This window comes from Lissotriton vulgaris, chromosome 8, assembly GCF_964263255.1.
Source record: "Lissotriton vulgaris chromosome 8, aLisVul1.2, whole genome shotgun sequence".
In the NCBI taxonomy this organism is placed as follows: domain Eukaryota; kingdom Metazoa; phylum Chordata; class Amphibia; order Caudata; family Salamandridae; genus Lissotriton; species Lissotriton vulgaris.
Genome location: NC_141696.1, coordinates 145,504,147 through 145,519,739, shown reverse-complemented (window position 1 = coordinate 145,519,739; position 15,593 = coordinate 145,504,147). Strand labels below are relative to the sequence as shown.

Genomic DNA, 15,593 nt, shown 5'->3' with positions numbered 1-15,593 from the left:
ATCCGAGGCAAGGTGTACCTGTAGGAGATAGGTCTCCAGATCTTTTGTCAGTAAAGGCGTGTCGCATATTGCTGATCCTGATTTGGGATTGAGTTTCCAATCCTTGCTGTGTACTAGAAAGAAGTCCTGTCATTCTGTCTTCTCCTTTCTTCCTGATCTTCAGCCTTGTGATGTTGCTGCTTTGGATTTTATGAAGCCAGTGTTGCCAGAAATATGAGGCTTATTTTTGAGTTTCTGTCAAACACTGATGTATTGCTTGCTGTGCTGTGTTGTGCTGTTCACTGTCTCTGATATGGTTCTCTTCTCCTGCACTGCCATTTCATAATCAAGTATGGGAGGACAGAAGAGGAAATACGTCACTGACCCCACTCTACTTCCTTTCTGGTATAGTTATGGTCTGGCTTGACAGTGCAGTTGTCGCCAGACCATTATGTGAGCATCACTACAGAAGGGCTTTGGCTCCGCCCACATGTTGGGAGCCAGGAGCACATTTATTGATTGGGCAGAAGTTGTGTGCTTCCTCAAAAAAAGTGCTTGCCCTCCACACAGCCAACTGTGATAATTGTGCTTATTTTTACAGCTGTCTTGGCTTGAACTTTCAGTGGCACACAGATGACATAGTTAATGCTATCAAACTGTGTTAAAATAAATAATGTATGGTTTTATTCTCTGGAAACAGAACAGACATGAGGAGGACAGTCATTAACCTACATGGACGTTTAGGTCTAGCTTGGCAGTGCAACTGACACCTGACCTTTAAACCTACATCAATATTATTCTACAGTTCTTTGCTTCCACACAAACACATATCCATTCCTATGCAATTTGTAATGTTTTCCATTACCCTACACCACTCGTTTAAAGCCCGACCTATTGACATTGCCAATGTTTGTGTTAGAGAGTGGGAGGTATGCATGCTTGAAAGTATCTCAGATTTTGAAAGGTGGCAGTGAGATTTAGGAAGGACACAGGAGGGGGCTACCTACAAGTTCACCAGAAGTTCAACAATTATCCCATTTTTGACAGGGCAGAAATGCGTGCTCCAGTGCTTCTGTCAATGTCCAATGGGGTTTAAATATGCATTTGTGTTCAAGAGAGGTTAGGCTGCCCCATTTATGGAAGATATAATTACTTAATATGTACTACAAACTGAATTGTTGAGAGTCAGTGATAGCAAGTGCTGACTATACCCAATGCTGTGACACCTTTTGGTCTACACTGGAAACATGGAAGGCTGATAGTTGTTACTGATCTTCCCTCTGACCCTTTGTTATGTTCATTACACTTAATGAACAGTTGGGAACAACTGACCGGATTCCTGAACTGTGGCGCGCTGATTTTTCTCTAACTCCATCAAGGGCGTCCAGGGGAGTCAAAGCCAAATCTAATCTTCACGATACCCACTGACTGTGATGATTTCAATTTAGTTTCAACCAAACAGATCTATATCATATAGATCTCCAGAAATTCAGACATGGATCTGCCATTCTGGACCCTAATTGGACACCATGATTGTCCACCCCTGATGCGCAGTTTAGAGATCATACTTTTCCTTGATTTTTGCTGACTTCAAATCATCTTTCATGGACTTGATAGTTGTGGATGGCTTTAAAAAATGTATTGTGATCCCCTTGTAAAATGCGCCTTTATAGGATACTCTCCTCTTGGTCGACTGTCGACCAATGAGGTCAGGACCACATCTCTTTCATGTACGTATAGATATTTCTATAGCATGAATCTATATTAAGAGCAACAGAGCGCTGGGCAAGGGCTGGAGTCACGAGTCACGATTCAGGATCCTTCATCAAGCTAAGCAGACTTTTTTATGAAAGGGAAATCCAGACTTGGGCAGGTGGACTGCTCTCGGATGAGGTGGCTCGTCAGCAAATTGAGTGGTCGGGAATATCACGAGGGGTATCACGCCCAATGGGCCAGGGTTTGGACTGGTACGTGGGACTCAGACTGTGTAGGGGGCAATGATGTTTAATCTTCTTTTTATTGTTGGCTATGGTGGAGGAGGGAAGCTTGTTGCTGCTTTTCTCTCCGCGGAGTCACTCCTCATCTTTTGGGTTTGAAAGAGATGGCTGCTGATTACTGTTGTGTAGAGTGGTCCAGCACAGAAGTGGCCTGCGACTAAGTCCACAGCTTTCCAAGGGCAGACATAAGGTCTAGTTAAAATGTGATTTCGGACCCCTGGGAGCACAGCCTCCCTCTGAGCAGAAGTCAGACTCAGACCCTGTATGGAATGATGTGAGTGCATGCCTTTTCTATGGACAGATGTGGATCCCAGTACAGATGTGATTTCAGGCTCTAGCGCCCTCTGAGCAGAGGTCAGTCCCAGTACAGATGTGATTTCTGGCTCTAGCGCCCTCTGAGCAGAAGTCAGTCCAAGTACAGAAGTGATTTCTGGCTCTAGCGCCCTCTGAGCAGAGGTCAGTCCCAGTACAGATGTGATTTCCGGCTCTAGCGCCCTCTGAGCAGAGGTCAGTTCCAGTACAGAAGTGATTTCTGGCTCTAGCGCCCTCTGAGCAGAGGTCAGTCCCAGTACAGATGTGATTTCTGGCTCTAGCACCCTCTGAGCAGAAGTCAGTCCAAGTACAGAAGTGATTTCTGGCTCTAGCGCCCTCTGAGCAGAGGTCAGTCCCAGTACAGATGTGATTTCCGGCTCTAGCGCCCTCTGAGCAGAGGTCAGTCCCAGTACAGAAGTGATTTCCGTCTCTAGCGCCCTCTGAGCAGAGGTCAATCCCAGTACAGAAGTGATTTCCGGCTCTAGCGCCCTCTGAGCAGAGGTCAGTCCCAGTACAGAAGTGATTTCAGGCTCTTGCGCTCTCTGAGCAGAGGTTCTTTGAGCAGAGGTCAGTTCCAGTACAGAAGTGATTTCAGGCTCTAGCGCTCTCTAAGCTTAGGTATCTTCTCCTGGCCATGGCTAAGTTCCCCACACTTCATTGCTTAATTTGTGCTAGTGGTTTCCGGTGCTCGGAACTGGCACTTAATTGTCAACACCGGGACTTATGGCAGACTGCCACAAGGTGGCACTGTTTGTCTGATTTAGAGACAAACAACAGTTGCTTGTTAATTCAAAATACATCAAAAGGACTAATAACTCCCACCCAAGACATTCTTATAGATTTAGGGTCCTGGAATAATCTGAAATGTCACACTTGTAGGAGTGTTATGTTTAGTAGTTGTGTTGGTACTGTCGTTGGCAGCGCTAGCAGGGGCAACGGGTAGAGTTGTTTTACAAACTAAGCACTGCCACACTTATTCCACTTCCTTTGAGCAAACTTGAATTAAAAAAACACACTAAAAGCTGGCCACCATTTTGGCTACACTAGCATCCAGTCAGTGTGTAGTGCCTTGAAGCTGACACCTTGTCCAGTCACCGCATTTTAGAAAAAAAGGCATACGTAGTGTGGAGCCCCTAAGCATAGGCCAAACATGGCTAGTGAGAATTCTGCCATGTGCAGAGTCTAAATGCAAGGATATAAACAGTAACATCTTGCTCCTATTCCCACACTGTAAATCAGAAGTGGAAGGAAGGGGACCTTTAGCTTCTGGTTTGTAAGGAGCCATCAAAATATTATGGTCGCTAATTTGGAAGCCATCACATTATTAGCCACTCAAACCCTCATATTCAATTGCTTAAGTGAGAGTACAAAGGCCTTCCGCAGGTGGATCTAATATTTCTTCCCATAGGATGATCTATGCACCATTAGACCCTCAAATCATTACTGTTCTTTGGATTGCCGAAGTTTTACATTTTCCTATACCTGTTTATAAGAAAATGGCATATAAATTCTATAACATGCAGGAACTTGTCATTTATGTGTATTATTCTCTGGTAATAACTGTTACTGTTTTTTTACTTTGTTTTATCTTTGTTCATACAATGTTTTAGCTAGTGTCTTAACTGCTTGGCAACATTCCCTCTAAAAGAGAAAATTTGCAGTTCCAGAAGTGTTTCAACCCTATAGGGCCGGATCAGTGAGCTGTAAGGCACAGTTTTATCAGGACCCAGGAATGGGAACTTGTCTTGCCCCCCCCCCAAACCTAGGGAGACTTGCTTATCCAGCAAACAAGAGATTAAATATCCAACTATGTCTAGGGATGGCTTTGTTCTTACTCAGAAATGACATCCCCTTAACCATGCAGGATACACCAATTCTTTGGTGGTATATTCAAGACTGGTTTGAATCTGACTGGTCCCTTCTATACTGATGAACATAATTTAGACAATTATGGAATGAAATGCTACCTAGTTGCAACAACCTTGGAATACAGAAATGATTTACAGTGACCAATCTGTTAACGCAAGCATTGGCGCACAACATTCCATAAACTGCCTTCGATTTTACGTCAAAGTGCAAGTGTATTGTAGACATCTGCTGTAGAGTCCTAGGTATGGTAGGGTGACACGGGACTTGTTTATTCTTGTGTATGCTTTGCCTGAAGAAGAGCCTCAATTTGCTTACACAGCTGAAACGTTGTCTCCTTTTTGTTCACAGGTTCTGACACAGCAATGAAGTTGATACACCCCTGATAACGAGCCTGCACTCAGCTATGGCGAACGTGACCATTTCTGCTGTAACGAAGAACTGCACGTTCAATGAAGATTTCAAGAAGATCCTGCTACCTGTTGTCTACTCTGTTGTTTTCGTCGTCGGCCTCTCCTTGAACTTGACTGTTATACTCCAGATCTGGCTAGCTCGGAAAGTGTTGACGCGTACCACGATATATATGCTGAACCTCGCCACGGCGGACCTACTCTATGTCTGCTCCCTTCCCCTGCTCATCTACAACTACTCCAACCACGACTATTGGCCCTTCGGGGACTTCACCTGCAAGTTTGTCCGTTTCCAGTTCTACAGTAACTTGCATGGGAGCATCATGTTCCTTACCTGCATGAGTTTCCAGCGTTACCTGGGCATCTGCCACCCTTTGTCGTCGTGGCACAAGAAGAGGGGCAAGAGGTTCACCTGGATTGTATGTGGGGTGGTGTGGTTCATTGTGGTAGCCCAGTGTTTACCCACTTTTGTCTTTGCCTCAACTGGGACCCAGAGGAACCGGACAGTATGCTACGACTTGAGTCCACCTGATCTCTCTGCTAGGTACTTCCCCTATGGAATCACATTGACTATCACCGGGTTCTTGATCCCGTTTATCGTCATTCTGGTGTGCTACTGCAGCATGACCAAGATTCTGTGCCAGAAGGACGAAATGATTGGACCAGCTGTACGCAAGAAGAAAGACAAGGCCATTCGCATGATCATCATTGTGGTGATAGTGTTCGCAATCAGCTTCTTCCCGTTCCACCTCACCAAGACGATCTATCTGATAATTCGCTCCCGGGAGGGCGTGCCGTGCTTGGTCCTGCAGACATTTGCTATTGTGTACAAGTGCACCAGGCCCTTTGCCAGCATGAACAGTGTCTTGGATCCAATACTTTTTTATTTCACGCAGCAGAAGTTCAGGCAGAGCACCAAGAACATATTGGTGCGAGTGAGCACAAAATTTCAACGCGAACACTGTGTCCAAAAACCAGTGACACGAAGTGCGAATGTGACATGAGGGCCTCTCTCTGACATTGTACAATAGGCCCAGCTGGAAGAGCTGGATTGAGAGTAGAGTCATTTAAAGGGCACTTGTGAGTTATGTAGGCTCATTGTTGTGGCTCAAGCACAACTCAAGCTGTGACTCAATTATTTCCCTCGTCTCCACCTACAGCAAGGACATTAATACAACTGAAGGATGCCGCTACAAGACCTTTTACGGCTGTTGGAAACCTTTCCAGAAAGGCATGGTTTCATGATGGCTCAAAGTTTCTAAATCTGAAGGACTATGAATGTGAATATATCCGTTGTCTCCTGGTGAATCTGGACACCTTGCACGGCAGCGTGATTGTGTGTGTTATCATTCTCATAAGTGGGCATGCAGGTCATACTTCTTAAGGGACAGGCGTGTGGCTGTACTGACATTATTTTGTATCTGTAGAGATGTTTTACTGTGATGACCTCTGTGGTTCACCAATTCCTTTGTAGAGTCTCAGCTAATAACCAGGACCCTGTTTTTGTAGACCATTTCAAGAGAACAAAGTGAAGAGCATGCTCTGGAGCTTGATGCACTCAACAATTGAGGGGCAATCACTTGAGCCTAAAATTCATACTGTGAAAAGTAGCAAAAGACACACAAGTCTATTGTGGGCTCTGGGTAAGTGTATGAAGGGTTGCGGATTCACCATCACCCATCAGTCTAGCAGACCACTTCCCGGTGCCGTCGTTCACTAATGACACTTTATATATAGATGTACAGATCGCTTAGCCGACAAAGCGGCCTCGTGGCTCTAATCTGTTGTGCCAATGATGTGTGATTGATTCTGCAGTGAAGTCTTGTTTGACCTGTTTTCCTGTGTTTTCAGTTACAATATTTGATCTTTCCCAATGAAGAATGCCATCTGTTACAGAAAAGTATGAGCTGGTATCAACCATCACAGTATTAACAAGCAATGTGAAGGAGATCCTTTTGGATGTGTGTTCACAACTATATTACAAAACAGAACAGACACATTCATGTTGGAATTCATCTACTGTTGTGGATCTGTACCGGAGGGCCACCTGTTATAACCCGGCTCTATCATCATCAAACCAGCTAGACCAAAACTGTGCACCTGGTCATAAAATTAACACATGCATAGTGGCTTATGCATTCAGTATAACCACACCCGTCAGACAAATGTGGTGGTCACTCATACATAACTCTGTGTTCATCGAGTATGAGTTGTACACGTTGCCAGTTTCATCTGTGATGTAACAGTATATGCTATTGTACCTTCCGCTGTACTCAGGTGGTCTTCATGATAGATTAATAACCTGTAGGTTTTGTGATTGTCCATGTACATCATGTTTAATCAGGTAACAAATTGAGTTGCACCTGCACTTCTGTTCATTTCTGTTGCCTTTTCTGATATTGTGTGGGCTTCATTGACTAACACATGTTCTCTGTTATAGTGTGGCATTGGTATATTACTGTGTTATCACATTATAGGGCTCATACTGCACTGAGCTGGCCAGCACCTAGCTAACCATGTACACATTAAAGCAAAACTAAGAGCTAGATTATGTATTCTGCTCAAGAAACACGACACCTGCCCCCATCAAGTGTGTATCACCTGAGGGTCCACAACACCAAGGTAACATTGTAGCAGTAGAGCTGTGGCGTCCTTGAATGTGTCGGTCACTATGAAGGTTGTGAAAGCAGACATAGTCTCGATTTATGCTCATTATACACGGTAGAGCCCTACCCTCGCTTATGTTAAAGAATTCCACTGCATAAGAAATCAGTCAAACTTTAATCCATATTACATATTCTGGAATATCTTGAGAATGTATTGGTTTTGCAGGATCCACATGTTTCTTGATGGTAAACTGGTCTTAAGGATGATTACATTTCTGTAAAAGTATTCCAAAGCATTGTTCTGACAAGGGATGTCCATAGCAGTCCCATAATTGTTGCATTTTAAGGATAGTCTGTGGGATGAATTAACTTAGCCATTGGTTGTCTTTAAAATATGCCTTAGGTGAGGTCATCGTAGATGCAGCAATGGATACCCCTATATATAGACTGCATGAAAACTAGCGAATATGGGAGAGATCAGGTGCTGGTAACGCCTGTTTGCCTATATACTAGTATAAGATGCTGATGGGGGATCAGACTGTAGCTCTCCATAGGTCCCATTATTTGTGCAGTAAATAAAATAAATGAATAGGCAGTCGCTGTGGGAGAAAGCGCAATCACCGAAGGGGTGGGATTCTACTTAAAGCCCCGGAGTCTGAGATCCTGCCTTGGGGTCTAGGCATTCATCACCTTGTTTTGAGCCATTGTGATGCATTTTCCACCACTCAAAATATACCTAATGCAGGATGGACATACAAATCTAACTGGAGCGTTGGTTGAGAAAGAACAACATTCCTCTGTCTGACCTGTGGGAAGTGACGTAGCCAAAGTATCCCCATATTGCCTTCTTGAACAAGTTTGCAAATACAATGTAAACATAAGACCACGCCAGTCTAAAGTTGAGTGCACCCAGCCGCCCTTTGGCCATAAGACATTTTACAAAATGGGTGTCGTCTTCGGCCGTTGTTCCCTGTGACTAGGGAATGATCTTCACCTACATGAGAAGATCCCCCTCTTTAATACCACAAATATTCAAATTAATGGCTCTCATTTCATTTGAAGACTCTGCCACTGGAATCTCCCTATCGCCTGGCAACTGTGGAGCATCTGGCAGAGTGTATCTAACAGGGGACAAGATGGAGAACACTGGTTGATTGGGAACCCTCCACCAGACTGATGATGTACAGTGACCCCAATTCCTGATTGGGAGGATTTGGATCCCAAACAAACAGCCCGCGAACATCTCGGAGCACCCTAGAACACTGGTCTTCATCTACTGGTCCTCAAAGATGCATGTCCTGTTAAGTCAATGTCTTGAGAATCATCAATTTCCAGGCTTTGCACAAGCGCCCTCACCGACTACAGTACCCCCGATAACACCAGGGTAAAGCACTTGAAGGTCAGTCTTGCTTCTCTTCCCCTGCTCATATGATCACCCAATAAGGTCTGGGTCTCTCTCCATTAAGCCCTATAAAAAACATAATAAATTCCTTGCTCTAGTGAAACGTTGGCTTTGAGCGTTAAATTTAAGAAAGCAAATGGGAACCACACTTCCCCATGTCTCACAGACCTGCACATAAAATCAACAACACCACTCACAAGGTTTAAAGCGCTATACAAAATAAAATGTAGTGCTCGTCCTACCTGTTAATATAGGGAAGAGGGAAAGTGACTAGCTTAAATCCACCCCAAAGAAGGGCTTGTCTCTCCAGGAGGCTGCATCTTCTGTGGGAATCTCTTTCCAGTGGTGTTTAACTCATCCACAGACTCTACAGCTTCCTGGTGAAACACTCTTTTTCAATGCAGAGGGGCTGCTCAGAACGTTTCAGAAGGGGTTCCCCTGAACCAAGTCATTTACACTGCGGATTTCAGAGCCATGTCCTCCACCTCTCCTTGTCAGCAGATTATCTTCGCTTTTCAATCGATCAATCAGGGATTTATTGAGTGCACTAATCACCCTTGAGGGTCTCAAGGCGATGTGGGAGGGGGTTTGGGCAGCACTGAGGTCATCCGAAGAGCCAGGTCTTGAGGTCCTTTCTGATGGCTTGCAGCTTCAGGCTTCGTCTGATGCTGAGTGGGAGTTTGTTCCAGGTCTAAAAGCGAGAGTCCAACGATGGACCAGCAAAGTTACAATGTCTCATATCCTCCAATCACCAGAGAGTGGCTGATCTCCTGAGCATCACCCGAGGTCTTCTCATATCTGTCTGCATACTGGTAAAGCCTTCCTCGGTGCCCAGTGTCCACCTTCCAGACAGGTTTCAGCTCAGGCCTTGCTTCCCGGAGTCCAGCTGCAGCCTTAGAAAGACTATTCCTGCATCTTCAGACTCTGGGACTCTATCCTAGTGAGCGGCTTCTCTCTCCCAAACAAACACCTCAACAGCTTGAGCTGTAGTTGCAGCCATCTCCTTTTGGTTTGCTTGATTTACTTTGGCAACACTTATGAATTTTCTCTTGTGACCAATGGCAGCTTCATGATGCACATTTCCATCTTCACCCCATCCAGATGCCATGAATATTGTATTTATTGGGCACAGATCACCCAGACTGGCCAGCACTATAGGCTTCAAGAAGTACCTGGCACTAGTCCCTGCATTACTCCCACCCATGCTACAACCCTTCAAAGTGCACTAATGCAACCGATGCATCTTACTCATTCAGATACATCCATTTCTGTCTATTTAACGGTGACAGCTCATACCCCGGCAGTGGGCACGATACTTCTGACATAGCCAGGGAATATTTTTCCCTCTGGCCTATATTCCAGCTTGCCTGGCTCGTCCTATCACCCGACTGGAGAAGCTCCATGACTTGTGCTAAAATTGACAGGAGAGCCCTCGGTTCTGCTGGCCGGGAAGTCTACCCAAAGTGCCCCCACTCACTCAGAGTGGTGTGAGAGTCTGCAAGCAGTCAATTGTAGTTCGAGGATCCATGCCTTTTAAATAAACTCCTGGAAAAATGTCCCACTTTCCCCCCCTTGGGTGTGGGTGGGTGTGTCACAGTTCATTACTCCTACTGTTGAAACTTATTTACTTTGGTGTTCAAAACATCTTACCCTAGTATGCAGGGGGCTTTGGGTTAGAACTAGAAATGCACACTTCATTGAAGCCAATGGCTGCTTCTCGTAAAGATAGATAGACCTGTGTGTTACGTTACACACGAAGTATGTCACTTGGAAACTGTGCAGGGTGAAGGTTGTCCTATCGATAACACAGGGGCCCCACAAAACTGTGAGCCCCCTTCAGGATGTCTTTGTTCCTCCCTAGCAAAGGGGCAACCTGCATGCTGCTGTGTTTGGAGCTTTTCTCCTCTGGCCACAGTGCATGAGACAGCCTCCCCCCTCTGTGCTGTGGGACATCCACAAACGAGGAGACCTTACATAATCAATCAATCAATCAGTAGATTTGTAGAGCACTACGTGTCACCTGTGAGGGTATCCAAGCGCGGATATGTGTACAAGGGGACCGCACCGTAACAGATATATGCAAGAAATGGAGAAAAAAAATGTGTGCATCCCTAAAACTGCTTGTCTGCCCTTTCTAAATGCTGTAAATAACAGATGTTATGGTTACCCAGTTTATTGTACTCAGTTTGTCTACATCCGAAGGATGGAAGGTGGACTCTGCCTTGCAGAGATTCTAACTCATGACCTGCAGAACACCGCATTTGTCAGTGGTGAACAATCAGCTCACTGAGACATACTTTTTTATCCAGGGCAGAAACAGGCCTAGGACTCCTGATCAGCCCTAAAGTTGTGTTCCACACTAACGCTGCTACCCTTCGCAGTGGCGTAACGCGAAACGATGGGCCACCTGCAGAATGTGATGAGGGGCCCCTGAGCTTCCCATAGCCCAGAGATGTAAATTGGGCTTGTACTGAAGGGGGACACCCCTGACAACTTGGGGGACCACCTGTGCTGCAGGGGCTGCAGAGGCCTGCACTATACATGCCTCCATTTGGCTTAAAAAGTAAAAGAATCTGCACTGCTATCAGTGCCTAATTTCAACCGGTGGGTTCCGGTGCTTGGCATTTAATTATCAACACTGGCACTTATGATAGTGTGCCACATGGCGGCACTGTTTGACTACTTTAGAGATGAGCACTTCTACAGTTGTTTAATAATCAAATATACATTCAAATGACTAATTCCTGCCGATCAAGCCGTTCTTACAGCTTTGAGGGCCTGGAATAGTCTGAATTGTCGTACATGTAGAGTGTGATGGTTAGTAGTTGTGTTGGTACTGTCATTGGCAGCACAGGCAGAGGCAAAGGTTGGTGCAGGCTGCAGTGCCCACCTGGAGAGGGCCCTGGCACTTTTTTTAATTCTTTTTTTTTGCAAATAATCTACTGACTGACATAAGTGTTCCAAAGACTCTTCTGTATTTTGCTGCACTTTGCTGAGGGCTCCCCTTCAGCAGTTACCCACCCCTCATCTGTGACGTATTTTGGAAAGTGTTCTTATCAGTGCTTAATTTGAGCTGGTGCTTTCCGGTCCTGAGCACCAGCACTTAATTGGTGGCCGGTGCCCGTCACCGGCAACTAATTATCAACACCACACTTAGGGCAGTCTGCAACATGGTAGCGCTGCTCATGTAATTTAGAGATGAGCAGTATAACAGTTGTTTAGGAAAACAATATACATTAAAAATGGCTAATACCTGCCTCCCCAGCCATTCCTTTAGCTTTGGGGACCTGAAATAATCTGAACTGTTGCATTTACATAAGAGAGTGATGGTTAGTAGTTGTTTTGGCAGCGATGACAAGGGCGATGGGTGGTGCAAGCTGCATCGGCCTCCTGGTCAGAGCCCTGGCACTTAATACTTTACAAATTAAGCGCTGGTTCCTATCTGACATGCATGCAGCAAACAAGAAGGATTCCCCTGCCAGGAGGCCTGAAAGAGTACTGTTACACTTCCAGTAATCCCTGTCCAGTCACAGTTCTTGTCATCTGCAGAACTTGTTAGTGTATGCGACCTTGTCCCCATTAACTCACTAAGGGTATATCTAAGGCCCATGAAAAGCAGAGATAAAATCCCTTTACTGGACTATGTACAGGACAAAAGGTGGTTGTATGTAGGAATAGTCTATACAGAAACATTGTCTGACATAAATATTGTGTCCTAAATATTGTTTACCAAACAAATATGCACCAATATTGTTGCAGACCAATATTTTAAAGTCAATACTTTGGTACCACACCCTTGCAGATCTCCTAACTACTATTAATTTGCCAGGGGCCAAAGTTTTGCTCAGAAACCCATAGCCAGCACTACTGAATGTCTGCGTGCCGAAAACGAAAGCTGTGTAGCCTTGGATCCATACCAATGCCTTTTAATTCACCATCAGACACTCCCCACCCTGGCTTTTTCCATATGTCACAGTTTTTCTTTCTTCCTGTCCCTCTTGTGTGTTTTTCCCTCTCTTGCTCTAGATCAAAGTCTAATGAGGAAAAATACGACTGGTCCCCAAAATTGAGGGCTGGTTGGCCCCTTCTGCAACCACTGGCTCAAATTGAGCACTGCAGTGCATCTCTTAATCCTATGCACTTAATGTGTGACGTTTCCACATACCAGTTTCAGTTTTATTCTGAGTAAGTTCAAGAGCCCAAGATATAAAAACAGTGACTAATGTGGACTGACCTAAAATCACTCTCTGTGTAATATTTGTTTTCTTTTTTACGTGAGCTTTAGCAGACAGCTTAAGGTGCTTATAAGCCAGCCCTAAAAATGTGACTATATTGAGCATCAAATGGCTGACTTCCTTAAAAGTGTCAATCAATTGTGATTCTCTGAGCTTCTTTAGAAAGTGTTGTGCAGCTAATGATGTGATGCACAGTGCTTGGTTTCTTGGAGTGACTGCTACAGAGGACACTTCTCCTTCAGGAGAGTTAACATGACTCTCATGCAGTATTCGCCCTGCTTGTACTGGACACACTTTGTGCTTGATGTTCTTAATGTTGTTTACTCGCTAACTAATGTTGCCTTGTAGATATAATTGTTTTAGAAAGATGATAATATATTGTTGTACAGTCATTTTACATCTCCGTTAAATAAATATGAAGGTTCATGCACTGTGGCTGAGTTTGCTTTCCTGGGGGCCTGGGGTTGGGGTGCCAGGACCAATGATATTGCTTCTCATATGTAGGACCCAACAAGTGACAAGAAACTGTGCTCTACCAAGCTCCATTGAGAGTCTCTGGATTAGATCCTCTGCCATCTACAGATGCCTTTCAGGTACAGACTCTGGCTAGGGCACTCTTCCAGCTATAGTTTACTCCATTGGCAGACTCTGGTTAGATTTAACGTGCATCGAGATACTATTGATGTAAATGGGTATAGTTCTCTACCAACGCCAGACTCCAGCATTGACCAATCGATGCCTGCAAATGGCAGACTCTGGATTGGGCGCTCTTCCATCTAGTGATTTCTACCAGACTTTGGGTTAGATGATATACGTGTCTAGATACTTAGCCATGCCGTGCTCTGGAAGGCACACTTCCACTTATAGACGTCTATGAGTGCTATACTTTGGGGTTTGTACACATTTATAGATCCCTAGCAAGTGCCAGACTCTAGGTTTGTCCATCCGCCATCAATAGATGCCTACAAATGCCAGTCTCTAAATTGGATCTGACACCCTGAATTCCAGACTCTGGTTTCAAATCTCTAACTCTTCCTGACTTTGCAGATGCTTACGATCTTAGCGATGGGACAACTTATCCGCTGTATTACAAGTTCCCTAGGATATAATGGAATAGTAATACAGCGTTGTGATATCCGTCACATTTGTGATGGAGTAAAATGTGATCAGGCCCTATGTATTGGGCTCTCCATTATACACCCTACTCCTGGCTTGGAGGATCTTGTTCTTTAGGGATGCCCGGAAAGGCTTTATTTCAGGTTCCAAATATCAGAATAAGAACCCATCTTTCAAGTTTTCATGATCTGCAGGTCTGCCGCTGGGCCACAGCTCACTTTTAATAAGAAATACATTGAATACAGCCCGACTTAAGTGGTATCAGTAGCCACTTCCCCCTCATCAGCTGTCAAAATGGTATTGAGCCAGGTCCAACTGTTCTTATGTTCTTTTCTCCAACAGCACAGCACAAGTGGTAAAAATATTAAAACTGCATCCCTTAAAAAAAAATGCAACTGACACCTTCAATTCATATAACCGCACATAAGAAAGAAACCTGGAATTATATCCTACAAATTATATAAACTCTTCGGGGCAGATTTACAAGCCCCTTGCGCCTCTTTTACGCCACTGTTGCGTCACTTTTGTGACGCAGCGGCGGTGCAAAAGATGCGCCATGGTGCGGGGTACTTACAACGTGACGCATCTGGGAGATGCGTCTCGTTGTAAAGCCCAGTGCCAGAAGGAGGCGTGCCTGCACAGGGGGGGGGGGGGGCGTTCCGGCGCAGGAACGTCTCCTAAAAGTGGCTGAGTGAAATCTACAAGATTTCACTAAGTCACTTTTGGGCCCATGCTTCTTCAAAACCCTGCGCCTGCTTGAAGCAGGCGTAAGGATTGCGCAGCATTGTAAGAATAGGGCCCCCCAGACCATTGCTGGAGCTGCGTCGCGCTTGCGACGCAACTCCAGCAATGCGCCGCTTTTTGGCACAGATGCGTGACGCATCTGTGCCGTTTTTGCCCCATGATGCGCCGCATTGTAAAAGCGGTGCATCCATGGTGACGGAGGCATGGCAACAATAACTGGCGCATCCCTGCTGATATGCAGGGATGCGCCAGTAATTGTAAATGTGCCCCTTCATCGCGTCTTATGATTCGCTACATCACCTGCCTCCTTGTAATACATGTATTTATTGTTACTTTTTAAGATGTCTCATCAAGCCAAGAGGCAGCTCGGAGACCAGTGAAGTGTTTTTATGAGATACATAAATCATGTCCTTATGAGGTATACAGATTATTCAATGAGTAACTGGCATCTAATCCTCCTTTCATTGAGGGAACGGACCACAAGAGGGTCAGATGAGCCTTGTCTTCTAAGAGCCAACAGAAAATTAGCTGGATTTGCTGCTAATTAATTGAAGATTAGACCTTGGTGGACACATTTGTATTGTTTGAAACGTTGAGAAGTTCTGTAGCTTTATTTGTGGGGATGGGGTGCATCATACCTACTAATCAGAAGGGGGGCGGTGGAAAGGAAGATCCTTTCAGTTTCCAAAAATAGTATACATTAATCAAGAGAGAAAGGATCCCTTGTCCTGTACAACCTTTAGGTCTGCAGGAGTTTGTTGGTTTGGCGTCCCAAAGTAAAAGACCCTCATGCACGTGATGGGTATGGTGGTGTTCAAGCGGTATATCTTGGTTCTCCGCTGTATACGTCACGTGTGTGCATAATCATAAGGTCATTGAGTTATGCAGCCTCCACCTGGAGGATCTTACCCAAGGTTGTGCCAGTA

The 15,593-nt window shown here is 45.0% G+C and overlaps 1 protein-coding gene across 2 annotated transcripts in view; it reads left to right on the top strand.

Annotated features, from left to right (window-relative positions):
- The window catches only part of P2RY6 (pyrimidinergic receptor P2Y6), a 351,083-nt gene extending 337,847 nt beyond the window's left edge, over positions 1-13,236 (top strand). For both annotated transcript variants that reach the window (XM_086933849.1, XM_086933848.1), the window contains one exon: positions 4,506-13,236. In XM_086933849.1, coding sequence (XP_086789975.1) covers positions 4,561-5,568 — 1,008 coding nt within the window. In that variant the 5' untranslated portion in view covers positions 4,506-4,560 and the 3' untranslated portion in view covers positions 5,569-13,236. The remainder of the gene's footprint in view (positions 1-4,505) is intronic.
- Positions 13,237-15,593: the final 2,357 nt, after the last annotated feature.